The sequence below is a fragment of the Ammospiza nelsoni genome, chromosome 9, assembly GCF_027579445.1.
Source record: "Ammospiza nelsoni isolate bAmmNel1 chromosome 9, bAmmNel1.pri, whole genome shotgun sequence".
In the NCBI taxonomy this organism is placed as follows: Eukaryota; Metazoa; Chordata; class Aves; order Passeriformes; family Passerellidae; genus Ammospiza; species Ammospiza nelsoni.
In genome coordinates this window covers 19618155-19638703 of record NC_080641.1, presented here as the reverse complement: position 1 = coordinate 19638703, position 20549 = coordinate 19618155, and the positions used below count along the sequence as shown (strand labels likewise).

Sequence of the window (20549 nt, the reverse complement as noted above, 5' to 3'; positions counted from 1 at the left end):
CTGGGGGCAGATGCCTCCATATACAGGTAGTGCCCAACTTTACAGCTGAACACTTATTAAAGGGGATGACAACACTGTCAGAAGGTTTTTATCTGTTCCTAACTCAAATGTCTACAGGCACACAAAGTCCTGTCTCCACGCTCATGTCCTACCATTCCTGTCTCAATTCTTAACAGAACTGACTCTTCCATGTTCTCTGAGATAACCTCACTTCCTGCATGCTGCTGTTGGTGCAGCTTCTGATCATAAACCAACAAATAGAGCTGCAGCTGTAATTACCCTTGTTTGCATTGCAAGGTGTGGTGTGGGAGAGGTCAGCTTAATTTCTTCCTCCTTTCTATCGTGGTTCCGTGAGGCAGTCTCAGAAATAAGCTGCAGTTGTACAGGAATAGTGAGAAAACAGAATTTGCATCTATTTAGTTTACACTGCTGTTTGAATAAATCTCTTTGAAAATCTGCCTTGTATAAAAACCCAGGTCTGCAGGTACAAGAAATAAATGCCCAACCTGCTTATGAGCTTCCTACTAGGTCTTAATTTGCATTTTAAGACATCCAAATGCCTTTGAGATTTATATGTTTTAGTAAAGAAAGATCAAATTTTTTCAAAGTAATCTGGCAGTAAGTCTGTCTTTCCTGCTAGGCACTTGCCTATGATGAATCCACCAGCAGGTTTAATTGAGCCTACCAAAAACTAGCATACGTATTCTGGAGCTCCACCTACTGTCTGCCAACCCATGTACAAACATGAAATAATTTTATAATGTCCCATCTATTATTCCTTCAATTTGTTCCTTGGACTGGGGAAAAAAAATTATGAAAATATATGAATTTCCTTTTCTTTCAGAATTACTTCACAGTTTATGGGTAATACCTTCTTCTCTCTCCTGCTGACTTAGCTGTCATTAGTCTAACTAGCTTTGCTGGCCAGCATACCAGAGCTGTCTTGCATATAAAAATAAGGCATTAAGACAACTGTTAACTTTAGACTTCTTTATTTGAAAGTCTCCCCAGTCCTGTCAGAGTAAAGTGCTTGTTTGTGTGAAATTTAAACCAATTCTAAGTATAATGGAAAGATGAAAAAAAAGTGTTACTTCTCCAGGGTAAGCAGACACTTTAAAATATCAGCTAATTATCTAAAATTCCTGAATAGCCTAAAATACTTCCCTTATTTATAGAGGATGTAAATTTTGGATGTGCAGCACTCAGAAAGAAAAGTTACAAGTCACTTGGGCTCTGTCAGAGCTTGGCTTTTCAAAAATCATTCAATGTTTTACTAACAAAAGGATTTGAGGACATGGAGGTAAATGACCTCTAGGTATTCTAGACAAGCAACATAACATTATGCTCCATTATTTGTGTAGATGTTTATTTTCTACAAATATCCAACATACAAAAATGCCAGGCGAACCTGCTCCTTTGCCAGCACACAGCAGAAGATGACATCCCAACTGCAACCTCCCAATGCTCCTCCTGCTGCCCTCTCTGCAGGCTAAACTGTATCTCAGTGTGTCTCCAAAACCAGACAGGACAGACACACACAATGGACCAGCCTTATTTCAATTATTATCTGTAAACACAGCTCTGAGAGATGAGGAGCTTTACCTCTCTAGGTTTTATCAGTAAGAGACCCAAAATGCTTAATGAAAAAAAATCATCATCATCGTCATCATCTGCTTTCCACACATTATATTCTCACTCCCCCTTGTGGCTCATGTGAAAAATCAACAGTAAGGTTTGCATGGAGTTAAATATAAACAGCTGATAGCTTTTGCTATTAGTCCATCTTCAAAAAGATGAAAGCTATAAACCAGCCCCCTTTTTTCTCCTATTTCTTTGGCAAATAAATGCACATCACCACATACCCACATTTGCTTTCAGTGACATGGACATTTTGACTTGGATATATTATCAAAAGGCCAGGGTGGATGGGGCCCTGAGAAATCTGGTCTAGTGAAAGGTGCCCCTGCACAAGGCAGGGGATTGTAACTAGATATCTTCTGAGGTCCCTGCTAACCCAAACCATTCTGTGATAACTCAGCATGTGAGAGCCACTGGGATTAATACTGGGGAGAAAACAGGTAATTAGTTTAAAAACAAGTTTCACAAGATCACTAGAGATAAAATAAGACCAGTTTTTTGTACCCCAGGACTTCTATCCCGTGTTTCAGATTCAGACTTTTCCAGCTTATGTTTCTCATTTGTAAATAAGACCTGAGAGTAGTCACTGATCCTCTAACAAAGGTATTGAGAAGTTCAACTAAGTAGCTACTGCCACCAATGTTACTATTGGTGCCAAGGAAATTAGAGCAAAGTAATTTTATAGTTTTCAACTCAAATATTAGTGCATGTAGTGGTTTTTGAGGACTCTAGACCAGAAATCACTTGAGAGTTAATGAGTAATACCAGAAGTAGAATACAGACATTAACTGGGTCAAATCCATGGTAAGATAACATGTAAGATTAACCATTAACATGCACAAAGATGCTTGCTGCTCTAAGAATTATCGGCATTTTATATTTACTAAAGTACCCTCAGCATTACAGAAGATGCTCCCATAAGCAAAATACTCTAAACTCCATTTTAGCATCACGAAAGGGGAACGTACTGCTAAAAGACTTCGTAATGAAGGCCAGAATAATTAGAAAGACACGATCCACTTGGCTCAATTAATATAAGGATTATCATTCACCAAAAAAAAAATTCCTTCTCACAGTACACTAACTTCCCTCCACTAACCCCTGATCCACAAAACCCCAAAACCTCAACCAAACAAGAGAACCCACAAACCCCATCAACCACAGAAAAAACCCAGATCTTAGAGCTAGCCAAGCCATTCAGGAACTGTGGGCTGGGAAAGAGCAAATAGCTCCTAACAGGAACAGGCTAAGTTGGGGTTCACTGCTCTAGGGAAACACGAACTAGGACAGCAGACTGAAAGTGCATTGTCTTGCCGAGCTGCAGAATCACAGTTCCTGCATAATTTACTGGAAGCACAGCTTACATTTTATTCATCACTTTGCAGCCAACACATTACAGAACTGCTGACTCAACCTTATTTTCAGAGACCAGCCTGTTGGTCAAACAAAATTCAACATGAGAAAATACTGAAACTTGGGTGTTATATTACACCACTAATTATTAATAACTGCATTATCTCAAATAAGATAGACTCCAAATGAACAGGGCAAGATTCCCACCATGATTTCAGGGTAATTAAATACTTTAGAGCTTCTGAATTTCAACAATATATATAATTCCTTAAGTCCTTTTTAAAAATTTTTTCCTGGGCTGATGAAATTTTTTTAGGGACAATTATCATACATACTTAAAGAAATAGTTGCCCTCAGAACATCTATTCTGACAATCTGAGAGGCACCCTGACAAAAAAAAAAAAAAAAGTCAACTTCCCTCTAGGGGAGGACTTCTATAACTTAATGACAGGGATAAGGGGAAAAATCCACCCCCCTTCTGATTCTGTGCCTCTTGAGAAAAAGCAACAAACTTCCAACAGTCAGGTTCCGATGAGAGTTATAAAGAAATTATTATGAAATGTGATTTGAATAACCACGACTCGATTAAAAATATCCAGTCAAGTGTTTCTTTTCCAGCAGAGGGCAGTGCATAACCAGCAACCACCCTTCAAAAATCAAACCGAAGGTTTCATTGAGACCGAAGACTACATGCATTTAATATTAGATTGGCTCTAACAGAATCTTTTATGTCTGAATCACACAGCTTACATACACTGTGGAGTGTTTGTGAAGCTTCTGTTCCTGCTATGCAGAGAAACATAAAAAAAGAGGAAATGTGTCTGTCTGAAGCCTTACTGACATCACTGATGATCTTTGAGTCAGATGACAAATCCGTGGTGACAGAGATGTGTAAAGTCCAAGTTGGCCACATGGGCATACTGCTTCTCTCCTCAAAAAACCACATTCCATCTGATAACTGCACCTTCTGTGATACTGCTGTGCTGGCTGTAGTTGCAAAATGTGTGGAAAAGAAGTCCTTAACCCACCCTAGAGACTCAAAAAGAACCTCCTGATCATGTGGTGCCTTAGTGCAGGCATTCCTCCAGCTCTGTTACTTAATGCTGTCAGCCAAGGCAGAAACCCAACAAATGCTGTGCTCACAAGCCCCAGCTCGCATCGTGGCAGGCAAGTCTCTGCAGGATGTGACACACAGCAGAGAGCAATGCACTGCACTTGGCAAGGGCTCCAGTGAGGTGGGGATTTCTCTGATATATTTCCATGTCTAAAAAAAGGCTGCTTGCAAGGAAATTTCACTGTCATCAGGAAAAATTATTTCCCAAACTGTGGCTACTTGTCATGCTGACACAGATTTTTTCCTAAACTTACATGCACACATATAAACTTTACTTTTGATCACACTCTTACTATAGTATCTTCAGTGAGTAAAATCGTGAGAGTCAAACACCCATGCCTATATTGGATTGGCATCCACAATATTATGAATTTGTGCAATTAACTATACAAACTTCATCAATAAATCTCATATCTTGATGTAAGTTCCCTGAAGTTGGATTAAATCCACAAAATACTGTCCTATTTTGCAAAGCTAGAGATAATGATAACACACAGGAATGTCATCAGAATTTTATTTTCAGTTGCACTAACCAAATTCATGATGAATGACAATAATTTCTATCACAGTTTGTTTTCCAACAAAACCAAGGAAGAGTAAAAATAGGGAAAAAAAATTAATACTGTGGGGCTGAGACAAGCAAGAATCCTTCAACAGAAGTCCACAAGACACTTTTTCTGCAGCTGGAACTTCCTTAAACTAGCAACAGTTCTTTCTAGTCTGAATCTAAATATAAACTGCCCTCATGACCATGCTGAGCAGACAGTCATATATTTTTCACGTTTTCCACTAATGGAATAAAATATAACTCCAAAATTTCAGGTCATAGTAATATTTATCAACTCACTGCTGATATGTATTTCTGTAATTATTAAGCACTATTTCCAGAGGAAATGCTTGAAAAGTTTCCCTGATAGGAAGAGAGAAATCTTTTTTTCTTCTCATCCAGATATAGCTCCAATGATTACAGCACAGCTTTCTATAAAAAGATCCTGCAGTATTTCTAATGAATAGGAATGGGACAGAAAGCTATCTTTGGTTCACATGAATTTGATCAAAATGACTCACAAAAAGCTCTCTGACACACACTAATCTGCCAGCACTTGATTCTTTCTCCCTTACTGCAGGAATCTGTTCTGTGGATGTGCAGACTCAGGGTGTGGGAAGAACCTGCAGAGGCTACCAATGGATCTATTATCTGGTTCATAAAACTTGTAAAAATCTCATAGAATGTACAACGTGCTATTGTGTCCCTGAATCTCTTTCATTAATTGGGTAGCAGTCTGACTCAAAGCAGTCTGGCCTGTTTTCACTTCTACCATAAAAGGGTTTTTTTGAAAGAGCCATTTAACTGTGACCATGGTTTCAGCAGCACTGTGAATACAAAGGAAGAGTTGAAGCCATATGGACACTTCAGTATACTCAGACTCCAGCAAATCAGTACATTTTTCATCCCCCATTAGAACCTGCTTTTGCATAATTAGCTCTCTTTATATCTTGAATTAACTAATACATCAATATTCAAGACACAGTAAACTCCAACTTGTGAGCAATGTAATTTAAAGAATTAGAAACCACAGTTCATCTATAGAGAACATTCTCTTAAAAAAATTATGATCAGTATTTTCTGTCTTGCATCTTGAACAGAATAAAACAGCAGAAAAAAACAATTTATTTTGCCTTTCCTCTGTTCAGAGTATTTCTGAATACAAGGACTTATTTATACTACTTTCAGTCACCAGATTTCAGCAAGGAAAGGTTTGTTAAAAAGCAAAGTGCTACACTCAGCTCTGAAGTTTACCATCAGTCTATCTGCTTGTAGTCACTACAGAGATGATGATGTCCTCACTGTGAACCAGCACACAACCAAAACCAGCACACTGGTCTGAGCCCAGGTCTTTCTGTAAAACTGCTTTTTAAATCTAGCTAGTTTAAAACTAGCTGTTTGTCTTGAAGAAGAGTAGGTATGACTGTGCAGCCTGATAAAGTGGGTGTGGGTGAAATCCCAAGTGAGGCTGGCCAGGACACCTGAGAACAATCAGTGCCCTCAGGGCTCTGACACGATACAATTTGCCTGGGACTGCAACTTGGGTAGAATTGCCAGCAGCCAAACTACCCTAACACAACTTAAATTCGTGCCATGTATTACTTTCACCATAATGTAATTCTTTCAAGGCAAATTAATCCAAAGTCTCTCTTCTCTTTCCAGCCTGAATAGCAACATGAGAGAAACAAGAATCAGTGTATCAAGATGTCACAATTACCATGTACAATTAGTTCCAGTGTGAGTTTTTTTTGTATGAGTGATACATCACACATGCTTCATACCCAAGTTTATGTGTGTTTTCATTCAGTATATCAACACTTCTCTGTTGAGAGACAACACTAACTATATTTTCCTGTCCACTAGAAAATATAAATGTGCTACTCAGAACTTTCATATCCTGAACCAGCAAAATATGACTCCCAAAAGTACTCTTGCTGTTTTCTCCCTCTTCTCTTATTATCCCTTTTTCATTTTAAGGTATTTTTTTACTACTTAAGCAACATCTGTCAAAGCCTACCTGCTAGCTCAAACTACATATGTACAGATTACACACCAAAGAGACCTGTGCAAATAGCAATGGTGGTATAAACATTGCTGCAGAAATCGATTTTTTCTGCTTCAGAAGGTTCGGGCTCGGCAGTTTATACCTGCTGCCATAATGTATTTGAGGATCTGGAAAATTTATAACAGTTACCTTACAGTAAGTTACATAAAACATTGAACACATGCTTGCTAAAACTGAAGTCAACAAAGGGAGTCCAAGATCCTGTTGCTATGAATTCACCCACAATTTTTACAGCTAAGGTTAACTCATAAAAAAAAGTTAGAGGCAACTGATGAGAGACCTCCTTTACCTATGATTGACTGATTTCTGTGTAAGAACATATTTTTAGAAGCAGTTTTATTAGTAACCAAGACTTTACAGACAAAAAGCGTTTTGGGGAGTTATATTTATAAGAAAGCAATTTCTGCATATTTTTCATAGTTGTAGTTTGAGATTTCTTGTCTATAATTCCTGTTATAAAACCACTGAACTAGGATCCAAACTCAAGTTCACTAAAGGTAGGGATAAGAAAGGAAAAACTGAAAAAGGAAGGGGAAGAGAAGGAATTGGGAACCCTTGTGTTCTCCCTTATAAGTCTCTTTTCCCCAGGCTTTCCTCCTCAACATCAAAGCTTTTATAACTAAGCTTAGCACCACTGCTATTGACAAGAGTCCAAGACAAGCTTCTACCAGGAAAGTTGAAAAGCCCAGAAACCACATTTATAATACAGAACTTGCTGAAACAAGACAAGACACATATTGATGAACTGGCACATGATACCTCTGCCTTCCACTCAGTCACATTATTAAAACTGTAACACACTCAGTACAGCACAGTGCGAGACAGTAAATTAAATACAGCAATTAACATGTCCACTATTTCATTGCCTCTGGCATCCCCTCTTCCACAGCACTCTTGAGAAGGCTTTTGACCTTCTCTTCCCTACCATATCCCAACTTCAGGCTGGGACTGAGGCCAGGGACCTCCCAACACTGAACTACCTGTTCAGAGCAGAAATCCATCAGCTGTTCTGACAGTCTCCTATGGCAACCACTTCTTGGACCAGAAGTGAATTTTTACCTGTAATTTCGGTAAGTATAGTGCTAAAACTGTAAACCTAAATTTGAGATTTTTATTATATTTTCAGATGTGTTTCTTTACTACCCCAGAAATCCATAAGCAAAAAAGACAACTTCTTTTAATCTCCTTTTAACCAAAGCAAGAATTTAGGCAGTCACCATGTACCTGTAAAGAAGCCCCATGTAAAAATGCAAGCTACACTCAAAGTACAATGCCCACAAGTATTTCACTGAAGTTGTAAGAAAACAGCTTGACATTCATATTTAGCTTCTCTGTACCAAAAGACAGACATCTGCACTATTTACCTACAAATAACTGGAAATGCTCTATCAGTGCTGGGTATAGACCAAATAAAATATATTGAGGGTAAGAAAGAGTACCTTACCTTGACATATTCCAATGTAGGATCCAGAATATTCTGATCTCTGCAAGGAAATGGTGCCGGGAGAGAAGGACAGAGAGAAAAACAAACAAAAAAATGGTAAGTCCAAATATAGCCTCATACTGAAGAGATGCATTAATATGAGCAATATGCTACTAGGTCACATTATAATCCTTGTTAAAACTTGTTGAAGCTTTATAGCCTACACTGTCTCATTTTTAACAAATATATAAATCACTGGTTTCTTTTAGAAGGACATGTAGTGGAGCCAATAGTACTTAATTTGAGAAATAAAATTAATCACACCACTTTAAGAAAAAGAAAGAAATCTTGATATTTCAACAGATGGCTGGAATACTTACTTGCCACTCAAAGTATCTGAAATAAATTTAAAAGAGAGCTCTCTCAATGGCTTTTGAATTTATTTCTTTGCTTTTATGTCTTTCCATTTAAGCTACTGCTTCTGATAGCACTGGGAGGGCACTGCTCAGAGGAAGTGGAGAGTACTACATTCACTTTCTATACATACAAAGAAGAAGTTCTCAAAATAATCATAATTTCAGCATCACAATTATTTGAACATCAGATAATCAAGTCATTACCCTAATCTAAAAATAAAAATCTCATCATAGGTTTTCTATACAGACAGATGGCAAAGGGCACTGAAGCCTAACTGAAGAGCCTTGCACTGTTACAACTCTTTCCATAAAATACATGTTTATTTTTATTTCTATTTCAAAGCATTTTGTATATTTGTTTTTATTTCAGAACTGGCAGATAATAGAGTTGGCAGGACATGACTGGATGTTTTCTAAGAAGCTGGGATGACACACGTGGTACTGCCCTTAACTACAAACATGAAACAGGCAACAAACAATGAAAACAGTGCAAAATTAGAGAGGGATCAGGCACTTGTTGCAGCAATCAAGTTTGCTGCGTGGACAACAGATCTCTAAAAATTTAGAAACAGGATCCTTTTTGGTGGTAGCTGTTGCAAAGATGTAACACTAGAAACCAAATAACCAGCTTCAAAAATGTAGAATCTGGGTTACACTGGAATGAATCAATGCAGAAAACAGTCTCTGCATTCCCCATGTTGTTTGGAATGTAACTGCATATGATCTGAAACAATGTTATTATTTGATACTCAAATTTTAGTCGGGTTCCCTAACAGTTTTTAATCCAGAATACCAGAATACTGAGCTTTCCCCATAAAATGATGGTGCTCAACTGTTCAGGCTGTATCATGTGTTGCTGTTTCATATTATCTCAGAATTTATCAAGGGTCAAATTGCATCTCAGCTGATGTTTTAAAGAATAAAAAGCTGGAGTCAATGGAAGTAGAATTAGGACCATTTGAAACTTTTTCCTATGCAATATACAAAGAAGGATCAACTTGATAACTGTATGAGCATAAAGCATGTGCAAGCATAGCAGAGAACACAGGGGTGAAGCACAGAGGAAAAAGAAAAGAAAGCTTTGAAACAGAAGAGATGTTTTTCTTCTCAATACTTTTCAATTTGACTGGGAAAAAAAAAAATCCCATTTTTAATCAGTTCAGCAAAGTCATTAAGCACGCCTGATTTCTTCTCACATTCAAACGATCTGTGGGAAGTTGTTCCAGTACCAAATGCTACTGAAAAACTTTTCAGTTTAGTTCTTCACTTGCCTGTGGAATCTTTCAGGACAAGGGGTCTACCAGCACAGCATATGCAACACACTCTGAAAGAACAAACCCGCTTACTCTGGCAGTGAATGTGTCTTGTTATGGTCTGCATTCCTGCAGAATAGCCTTCCTACTGACTCCACTGCTCCCTTCCACCTTCTGCTACCAGGCAAATGTTCTTAGGACAGATCAAGCCAAAGCAAAAGGAAAGAGGTAGAAAAGCTTCAAGACAAAACAGTTTATTTACTGGTATATAAAGCAGGACATCCAGAAGAAACCAGAGAAAGTAGTGACCTGCATTCCTTTCAGCATCCATGTGACAGAAGTGCTTTGAAAATGTTTGGCTTTGGGAAATGGATGGTGTAACAAGTATCTGCACAAGAACTGTAGTATTTTATCTGGTAAGCAGACCCACAACAAAATGTACAAAACCCTGCCATTCATCCTGAGTCATACAGAAAGATGTTTATGTTGGAGCACTGTTCATCTCAGAGACCTGTCTCCTGATCTACTCTCTCTCCCCATCTTCCCTTGTTCATCTTTGTGCAAATTTTTGAAGTTATTTTCAAGGAATGGTGACTTTCATTGATGTGTAGTAACTAACAGTAAAGACTAACTACTGCATTTTCCTGTCATCTGACTTCACCTCAATACTACCACATTACATACAGAAAACCAGATTAAGCAGTTAGCCCAAATAACTAGAAGGTAACCAAATAAAACTAACTCCTGAATCTCAGCTCTCTGTTGGCAGTGATGTTACTTTATGCCATGGGCTACCAGTGAAGGACATCTATGTCGTCATGAAGATAAGAAAAATATAAGGTAAGTTTTTGCTTTTCATTTTCCCTCTCAAAGAATCTTAAAAAATTATGAACCCACATTCTCATTTATTATATTAGAAGATCTGTAGAAAAAAAATTAATACTTTCAGATAACTAACAGATCAGATGAAAGAGTAGCAGGTTCTGCCATCTCTTAGAATCAATTTAACTGAAGGTTGGTTTCAACAATATTTTCTTATCTTTCATCACATTTTATTACCTTTCAAATAATGCTAATGTTTGTCTTCATAAAAAGCTTGACTTTACAGCTGTATTCATTTGTACCTGTTTACCTACAACATTTATGATGTATTAGAGTCTGCACATAAGTCAACCAGTCCTGTGTAAACTGTGGGCTCACAGTTTTATTATTACTGGATTTTATTATGCATTTTGGTTTCCTAATAATCAGATAAGACCTACTTCCACTCAGATAAAAAGCCTATTTATAACAGAATGATGTCCCTGGAACAGAGAAGTTTTCAGAAGACCTCAAGCTGAGGTAAGTATGCAGTAGGACACACAGTATTGGCTTCATGCTCTTTACCCATTCTGCCACAGAAAGGAATTTATGAGAGGGATGCAAGCAGACTCCCACATCTGTTTTGGGTATTGCTATTGCTGCCACCTCTTGCTATCACCTCATTTCATGACAAAACAAAATCCCTTTCCAGCACGTTTTTAATCATAGGAACAAAAAAGAAGAAAAAAAGCACCTGACTTGCTACATGCAATTAAGGCATTCTCCTGAGTAGTGTAAATCCTCTGTTGCCTCTTCCACACACACAAGGTCTGTGTGGAATCTGTGGAAGCAAAAACACCCCTCCAGTAATATCTGACCAGAATCTTAGCCCTCATGATTCTGAGGCTTTTCCTAGCCAGAAACACATTCTCTCTAGAGACTGACATCTGACAACCCCTTTTTCACTGCTGGTTGATCTTGCAGACATACAACCCTTTAATCTGTCCCTGGTCGTCCTTGGAAATGATCTCAATTTCTTTTCACTCCAGTTTCAAGATTCTTATCAAGATTCTTCTGTGCTTTTTTTTCATGTATGGGTTTCTTGCTGTTATGGCCAAGAAAATACACAGAGCTTGCAAACAAGTGTGGTGCTTCAGCAAGCCCAGAAAGAGATGAAGGTGAGAAAACAAAAAATGTGAAGTTGCTCTTTTGCTTCCCTCTTCATCTCCCCATAGCAACATTTGCTGCAACAATGAAGTGTTTGGTGTCATCCTGGTTGGCATTGACTGTCTATGAGCAAGTAGTGAGACATCTGACCACTCTGAGAAACAACATAACTTCCCAGAAAATAGGAATAATCATTGTATGAGGACCCCTTCAAAATATAACTAGAGCTGACTGAGATGAGACACAGGGACAGAATTCAGCTGTTACTGTGCTCTTTCTCTACTTCCCAACATATCTGAACAATGGCCAAATGTGTGGGGAGAATTCAAAGATTAAAAAAAAAAGGCCCTTTTGAAGTTGTCACCATGAACAGTCACTAGCTAAAATGAAGGGGGAAAAAAAAATCACTGTAAGCAACTTGAATCACACTTCTGGTATGGCAAACTAAACACTGTCATACTGCCAGTTTCAAATCCTGCATGGATTTGAAGACAATGAGCAACGAAACACGAAAACTGGGTAAAGAAAACCTTAACATCCTGGTAACTAGTCACTCTTCTAAAATATTTGATAAAATTCTTACATAATCACAATCAATGCTGGAACTGAAAAGCTGAATCCTGGTGTTCAATCCTAACACCCATTATTCAGTTGAGTGCTAGAGAATAGCCAGAATCTCAGTAACTCAGACATCATCTGTTTTTCACTCTGCGGTTTGTCCAACAGTTCTCTATAGGACTGCTTCAATAAAAAAATCTTTAAGCAGACATGCTGTAATCTTTAGCTGTTTGATTCTATGAGAACCTCCATCTTTCTAACATTGTACATGACCTCCTCTCATTCTTGATGCTATAAAAAATCCTGCAGACCTTTACACACTAAGCCATATGAAGCATCTGCATTTTCCAGGCCCTTGGCATCCTCACAGAAAAATCAGCTACAATTATAAATTAGCTGTGATAACTTTAACAGAATTTCAGTGCAGTGCAGTCAGTGCAGACACAACAGTATCATCAAATTTCCCAAATCCTCCCTATCATTCAACTCCCATATAAATATTCTTACAGTGTTAGAAACTGATTAGCCCTGAGTCAGCTTTGTGCTACTTCACACTTTTATAGCTGTACCTGTGGGAAAAACATTGGGACACATTGCCAGTGTTTGATATATGAAAATATATTTGTCCATTTATTTTAAAGGGACTTTTCCTGGGGACATTTTCTTTTCTACCCCATTGAAAGAGAAATAATGAGAACTATCTTCTCAATTGTTCCAACAATAGTGCCAATGCCAAATCTGAGTGAAGACAATAGAGGCTCAAAGGGAGCCTGAGACCCTGAAAATGTACCAAGCTGCTGCATGGCTGCTAACACAGAACTGCTGTAAAATGATCAGATGGATCACATGCCTTCTTCAGTTTGTGTCTTCGAAATCTCTCCATCTCTGTAGATGTTTGAAATACACACTACTGAAGTATGAAGGTGCAAGTTGGAGCATGCTGGACATGGCATGTTTCAGTGTATGCAGCACAGACTGATTTTATTTGTACTGCAAACTAGAGCAAAAGATCCACTGATTTTATCCCCCAGCAGCTTCTGCTTCACACACGCACTTCTGCTGCATTCCTGAGGGCATTCCACCCTTCTGCCTCCAGCTGCACAGAACCATGGACATGACTCATTCCAACACCAGTGGAAACAAGTGCAAACTGCTATGACTAACTGTGTGATGACCTGCAGCTCACACAGGAACAGCAGGGACTCCAGTAATTAAAACTCCAGAAGAGATCCAATGTACTTTTCCTTGGATTAAATAAAATCTCAATCCTATTTGTTCAGAATGCCCCAGCAGAGATAATGTTGCAGCTATTTACATTTACCACTTCAATCTGGATCCCTCTAACTTGCTCCAGTTAACCTATTGCAGCAGAAAAATCGACACCATTTTTTTTACCTTTTCCAGAAGAATTTCTCTTTCTGCACCACACACAGTACCAGTCTCTACAACCTGGTCAAAAGCTCAGACTAGCCATCTCCATTCTTTTTCCTCTATTTTCCTTAACATTTAGGCCTACCAAAGACAAAAAACTCTGTCCTTCAAAGCCCTTCTTAAATCTTTTATCCCAAGACCTATTCTATGAAAGTAATGGTTGGGCAGCAAGACTATTGCTTATCCAAAACAGACACTGTAACTACAAACTGGATTATAATATGTGCTGTTGCCTTTATGTATGTGCTGTTGACTTATATCTTCAGCTGGCAATTCTTTACAATGAGTGTTTCAGTTGCTGTACAGTTATCCTGAATCCAGTGCCACAAAATTTTAGGTGTTCAAAATCAATATAAACTTACTAAATGAATATGGCATATTCAAAAAAACCCCACTGACCAACGTTCAGTAGAATCAGTGTCTTCATTATTAATCTGAAATGCATCTAACTCTAGGTACACTTTTTTAACAAAGTATGGTTTTCCCCCTGCAAATAGATCTTTCAGGAATGTGTATTTGGACTGAAGCACAAGAATACTAATACCAAGTTTTAGCACTGAAGAAGACAATAGTGGGAGGAAGAACTGTCCTCCCTGTCTGTTCCCTCAGCCCACTTAAGAAAGCTCATCACATCAGATGCCTCTCTGCATTGGATATGGCAAGTCACCATTAGGAATATGCTCCCCTATGTAACATTTAACTACTATTTAGAGCATAAAGGGGCAGAAATGAAACCAAATGCTCACATATGAACAGGAGGCAGGATGAGGAAGCAATATAGCCCTTATTACAACTGAATAGGGCACTCCATAACACTTACAAAAGAGACCAGAAAACAGCAGAGGCAAGGAAGGAACTTTGGGTGTGACAGAAGGAGTAATTCAAGAAACTTCCCACCACATATAGTGTCCTCTGCTCAAAGAATAAACAGCCAGAAAAAAAAAAGTTTTCAGGAAGTTTTTGAAAAACAACACTGACAAATTTTGATAGGGGCTTTGAGGGATTTGGGCTCAAATTTACCTGGCAAGTTGCTCATTAACAATAAGGTTATGATCCCACAATTAATTTCAAATGATGATACAACTGTGTTCATCCCATAAGGGACTTCAGTTCCTCTGCTCAGAAGCTGAAGGACTGTGGTTTAATTCATCTTTAATGCTGGAGAGATGGTCTCTCTTTTTGAAACATTTAATCCTGTTTTCCTCATTTCCCTCTCTGAAGATCCCACATAGATTTCCAAAATCCCCATAAAAATCTAGAAGTGGAGCTTGGTTCTGCAGGCCTATGTCCACCAAGCAAAGAAAGAGGATGTGAGCATCAAATGGGAACAAAGGGGTGAAGTAGAACTTCACAACAGAATAATGTGATCCCAACAAAGGCCAGAAGGGCTAAAAAGAAAAGGTAGACAAGCCAAAACAGAACAAAGCCCTGGAGTTAAAGGATAAGAGGATTTGAAACTGAATGTAGGCAGATAACAGTAGCTATTCTCTGCTTATCCAACACAGCATTCCTTCTACCACAAACATCTCCCACCTTTAGTGGGTAGCTCTGCTCCACCTCTGAGACAGCAGAGATCTGCAGGTGCACGTGTGAACAGGACAAACAAGAGAGAGAATGGGAAAATCTGTGACAAAAAGCATGAAGTACTGGCAACATCTAAGGAATTCTTCCATTGGAAAAACCTGTGCATGGAAGAAGTCAATGAGATATTCACTAGCCCCAAATTCAACACACTTGTGTTACTCTTATTAAAGAAACACAAACACATATAAACATTTTGGTTCAGGTTTTTTTAAAAACAAAACTCACACTAAGAGGTAGTTTCAGGCCTTACACCAAAACTGTAACTATTTTTACTTTCAAAATTCTGTGCATTTATAAAAACTCCTCCCACCTTATCCTAAAATTTAAAAGGGAACCAAGACACTGGTCTTCTTCCTGGTAATCTTGCAAATATTTTCAAACTTGAAGAACTACACTGAATTTCATAAACAAAAACCCCCCAGTATTACTCACTTTACTCCCCACAGGAAACATACAAAATATTTATTTTACTTGATATATTAAAACATTGATAAAAAATATTTTTCATTTTCAAAGTGCACCGAATCATTCAAGTGTACATACAGTATTAATATAAAAAACGTAGCACAAATTCAAATTAAAATTATCCAACAAATCATGTTTTCAAAATACTAATTAGAAAAAAATAAATGCTGTCCAAATATCTGATCCACCCCTTTCTCCAAATCCAAAGAAAAGCAGAATTTGCAGCATCTGGGGAAGCAAACAGGCTGCAAATTCTGACAAGGATAAAGCAAATTCCTGAATAGTGTTCTCCTCACCAAGCACAACCTTGCCAACTCTTTTCCTTTATAACTCAACTGTGAGTTCAAGGACTTCAGCAGGCCTGATCTATTGTGGTAACACTACTAAGAGAACTAAGAGAACAGGAACAGTTTTGGGAATGCAGAATTTAGTAATTCATAGCTTTATAATCCAAGACTAACACCTTGCCAACTTCCAAATGTTCTGCCCTCCAAGGACAAGGGCAAGCACTCTAGAGAACAGTGAGCCTGCTCAGCTTTATGCTGATGAAGTTACCCTGTTAATGTCAGTGGCATTAGTCAAGGTTAAAATTGAACATATTTTTATTTTTTCCTTGAGAGTTACATGAGACAAGTATGTGAGGATCATCCAGCCAAACATGCAGAGCCTTGAAGATCAGAAATTCAGAAGAGAACAGAACATCCTAAACGACCAGATAAACTAATCTACTCTACTCTCTGCTACAGCAGTACAAAGTCCAGTGCTAGATGAGAGCTGACGTAGAAAAACAAGAGGAAAAAACTCTGCTGACCAGTACTCAAAATAAGAGACTGAAGTCGAGCTAAATATGCAGTCACACACACTTACCATACTTTCAGAACTACAGAAAATAAGTGAATTCTTTGCACCTGTGTGTAAATAATTAGGGCCAGTCTATAAAATGCACTTTAGCTTACAGGCTATTTATCACATTTTGATCTTTTGCAATAAGGTTCAATGAGCACTGGAAGACATTAAAAGCTACTGATCTGCCCATTTCCTTAGTGAAAGAATCAAGCCAAGAAACATCTTGTCTCCCATGGCTCCTCACACCTGCCAGATTTATTTCTTTCTTTTTTAACATGCTTGAACCATGTCAAAAAAACTGATATGGACAATTCATGCTTGATATCTTGTCACTGCAAAAGAAAAGCTGCTATGCCTTGTCTACCTACAAAAATGAATTGTTTGTAGCCACAACAATAAAAACAGTAGTGTTGTAAGTATAATCACAATCAGGACTTAGAGCATAGCCAGGAATTTCGTGGACTTGCGAATAGAAAATTAAAACAGAAGCAAAGAAGAAAAGATTAAAATTATAGCTCTGTAGTTACAACTCAACACTTCAAATTCATACACAGTTAAAACTACAGCTTCAAAAACAGAGGAAAAAAATTGAATTCTCACCAGTTGGTAGGTCAGGCCCTCTCATAAACAGTGATAAAACAAAGCACCCAAGGCATGTTACATTATTTAGAGAAATGCACGAAGTATTTTGATTCCAAGCCAGTTTGAACAATACAACCCTACTGTTTATCAGTGACTCAATTTTTTAAATGTCTGTATAGACAAAGAATGGAATTTGAACAAAAAATTGTCCTTACACGTCCCAGCAAACGAAATGGCTACTGCAAAGAGAGCTAGCAAACAGAAATTAAACCAGCACATACTCACAAATGTCCTGTATAATGTGAAACAGCCAGTGTGAATTAATGTCAACTTTGTTTTAAAGCTTTAATTAGCACAAAAACTTAGAGGGATCATTTCTGGCAGATGGTGTGCTTCAACACTTCCTAGGGGTAGGCTCAGCAGAGGAAAGACAGTGATTAAATTCAAATGTGTGGCCACAGTTTCTCCCAAAATATCCAAAATTCTATTCTAAAGAATCCTACACTACACATACAGGGCAAAGGCAAAATTAACTCATTTTTCTTTCTTTCAAATACTAAATTTCTAAGTGGACACTACAGCTATTGAAATACTAAGGGCTTTTAAAAAAGGCGTGTAACTCTACAAACTGCACAAAAAATTAATAATCTTATTTCTAAGATATTGTGTCTAGCTTTGATTTTATTGCTGTGCTAATCTGTCCATCCTAAAATTGACATTAAATTCTTTCACAGCATCATGGCCATCAACAGCATCAACTTTGTGCAAACCCAGATCCTATTTCTGACATCTTAACAATTTACAATTTCACACTGGAGCTCTTACTAAACTGAATTTCACTTAATTGTGTCACAAACCCTGTTTATTTCAACAGGAATACAAGCTATTTGCAGGCAATAGAGGAATTACCAGTATTGAGAAAGGAGTATTGTTTCTCTTCTTCACTGTCTTTTAACTGATTGTGAAGATCACATCTTTATTAGCCTGACTCACTGACAACACAATGTTGAACCCATCACACCACTTGCATTACTCCTCTCCCCACAAAACAACCTCAGAACCTGTTTGACAGCAGGGTATCAAAGATACATTTCTTTCTCACAGCATTCTGTGATCCTTGTATCTTGCAACAGTACTAACTTCAACTCAAACCTCAACTGGAGAAAAAAAGTCTTCAGAATTTGCCTCATACCCCTCTCCTCTTCTTTCCCTGGTGTGTAGTTTGGCTTACCAATAAAGCAACAACTGTCAGGATGAAGAGGACAAGAGGAGATGGCCTCAAGTTGCACCAAGGGAGCTTTAGATTATTAGTAATACATTTATTAGGAAGGGTTGTAAAGCATTGTAAAAGACTGCTCAGAGAAGTGGCGGAGTTGCCACTCCTGAAAGTGTGTAAAAAAGTTTGGAAATGGCACTTGAGGACATCACTTAGTGCTGAATGTGGAGGTGATGAGTTTAGGAACAGAGAATACCAGAGCTGTCAGCTGACAGACAGTCCAAGAAGCAACCCCTTGTTCTGCTGTCTCTTGCAATCACACTGCCTCATGAAACAGACAGCATGGTATCAATACTGGAATCTAGTTGTGCTCTGGGATATTTGCATGTCTTTGCCCTATTCCATCCTCTTTATAATGTCTCAGAAATTCCTTGCATCTCTACAATGAGATAACATTCAAGTATGTTTGTATCAGAACCAGTACCAGACCCACAGAGATAACTACTGGTTAACCCAAGACTACCTGAGTACTGCTGACATCCAACTGAAATGGCACAGGTTGTCAAAACAGGCCTTTGATAGCTGCTTTATCACCACACTCAAACCCACTGTGACAGGGATAATTCTGCATTGCTTTTAGGTCCTGTTGATTTGAGGGACATTTGGCCGCATTAATGAAAAAGCATGAACATGCCACAAGTCTGCTAAACTGTAATGCCACTCATGAAGGACCATAATCACCTGAATGCAGTAGAAATTTTGGGTTTACTGATGGCAGCCACATGACACAGGCCAAAAAAAAGCCACTGGTTCTAGCAACAGATGGGAATTTGAACAATTTTCCTTTAAGTAAAGGTACCATAATATAAGGCAGAGCTAAATAAAGATAACCCATGGACTAGGTCAAAGGGAAATTACAATTAAGCTTTATTTAGGTTTAATTATCAATGTCAGATAATAAAGAACATTACACACAAGCAGCTTTAGTTTAATATGCTAAAATGAGAATTCTCTTTTAAAAGAGAATTTTTTCACTTTCAAGAGTGAATTCTTCTTTAGCTAACAAAACTACCTTTCAAGAACTCAGCTGATTCTAACTCTGGGCATTTAATTATTTCCAAGAGACTCTAAAACTCATCAGCTTACTCAAAGAAAACTTTTTTCCCCCCTTGAACTAACTAACAGAGATGTACATTCACAAATGAAGAAGAGAACACATTCTTATTGAATTGAAAATTGACAAGATAATTTCTCCAAGTCATCAGAAAAATTTCAGAATCAGAAGAATTCCATTAGGGAATGACACAGTTCATTATTATTTTCCTATTCTCACCAGCTGGGCTTATTCTTTGTAAATAAAAGAAGCAAATGATGTTTAAAAGCTAGTTCATGAAAAAAATAAAAAGCTCACAGATCAGTGACAGAGGAGTACTACACCCACTTAGGTACTTTCTTCTTTTAAAATGAATAGGGTATAGAGAAGAAAGTCTTTTTTTTAAGTGAGAAGAAAGCTTGATCCCATAAAGAACAAGCAAAAAGCATAAGAAAATCACTGTACACATACAACCTTACCTAATTAGAACTCTTCTTCACTCACAAGACTTGAAAACAAAAAACCTGTAGTGATGGACACATCAAGGCTATAAATCCTAATTCAGAACTTATAATTTGGGTATCTTTTCTCAGCCTTTAACTCCACCAGCCAAGCAACCAAACATTCTCTCATTTCTATGTCTTTAACTGATCCATTGCATTACACTGATTTTTTTCTTGTGTTAGCAGGTAATTTTTTCCCATTTTATAGAACTCAATATCAAAACAAAACAAACAAAAAAGGACATTTACAAAATTAATTACTTTTTGTAAGCAATGAAATATCAGTGATGATAATAAGTTCCCAAAAGAAAGGATGGCTAAAAGAGTATGGGTCTTTCCCAAGAACTTTGCATATGTTAACCACAAAGTCAGGCAGGGATAATTTGTCATTAGCTCAGTGTACATTGGGTTCCACTAAGTTTTCATGAAGAAGGCCTACATGTAACTCAAGATCTGAGGCAGCTGGAACACCACTCTCCTTTTCCTCAGCCCTC

The 20549-nt window shown here is 37.8% G+C and overlaps 1 protein-coding gene across 2 annotated transcripts in view; it reads right to left on the bottom strand.

Annotated features, from left to right (window-relative positions):
* The window catches only part of BCAR3 (BCAR3 adaptor protein, NSP family member), a 73642-nt gene that overhangs the window by 25114 nt on the left and 27979 nt on the right, over positions 1-20549 (bottom strand). For both annotated transcript variants that reach the window (XM_059478428.1, XM_059478429.1), the window contains one exon: positions 8162-8201. In XM_059478428.1, coding sequence (XP_059334411.1) covers positions 8162-8201 — 40 coding nt within the window. The remainder of the gene's footprint in view (positions 1-8161; positions 8202-20549) is intronic.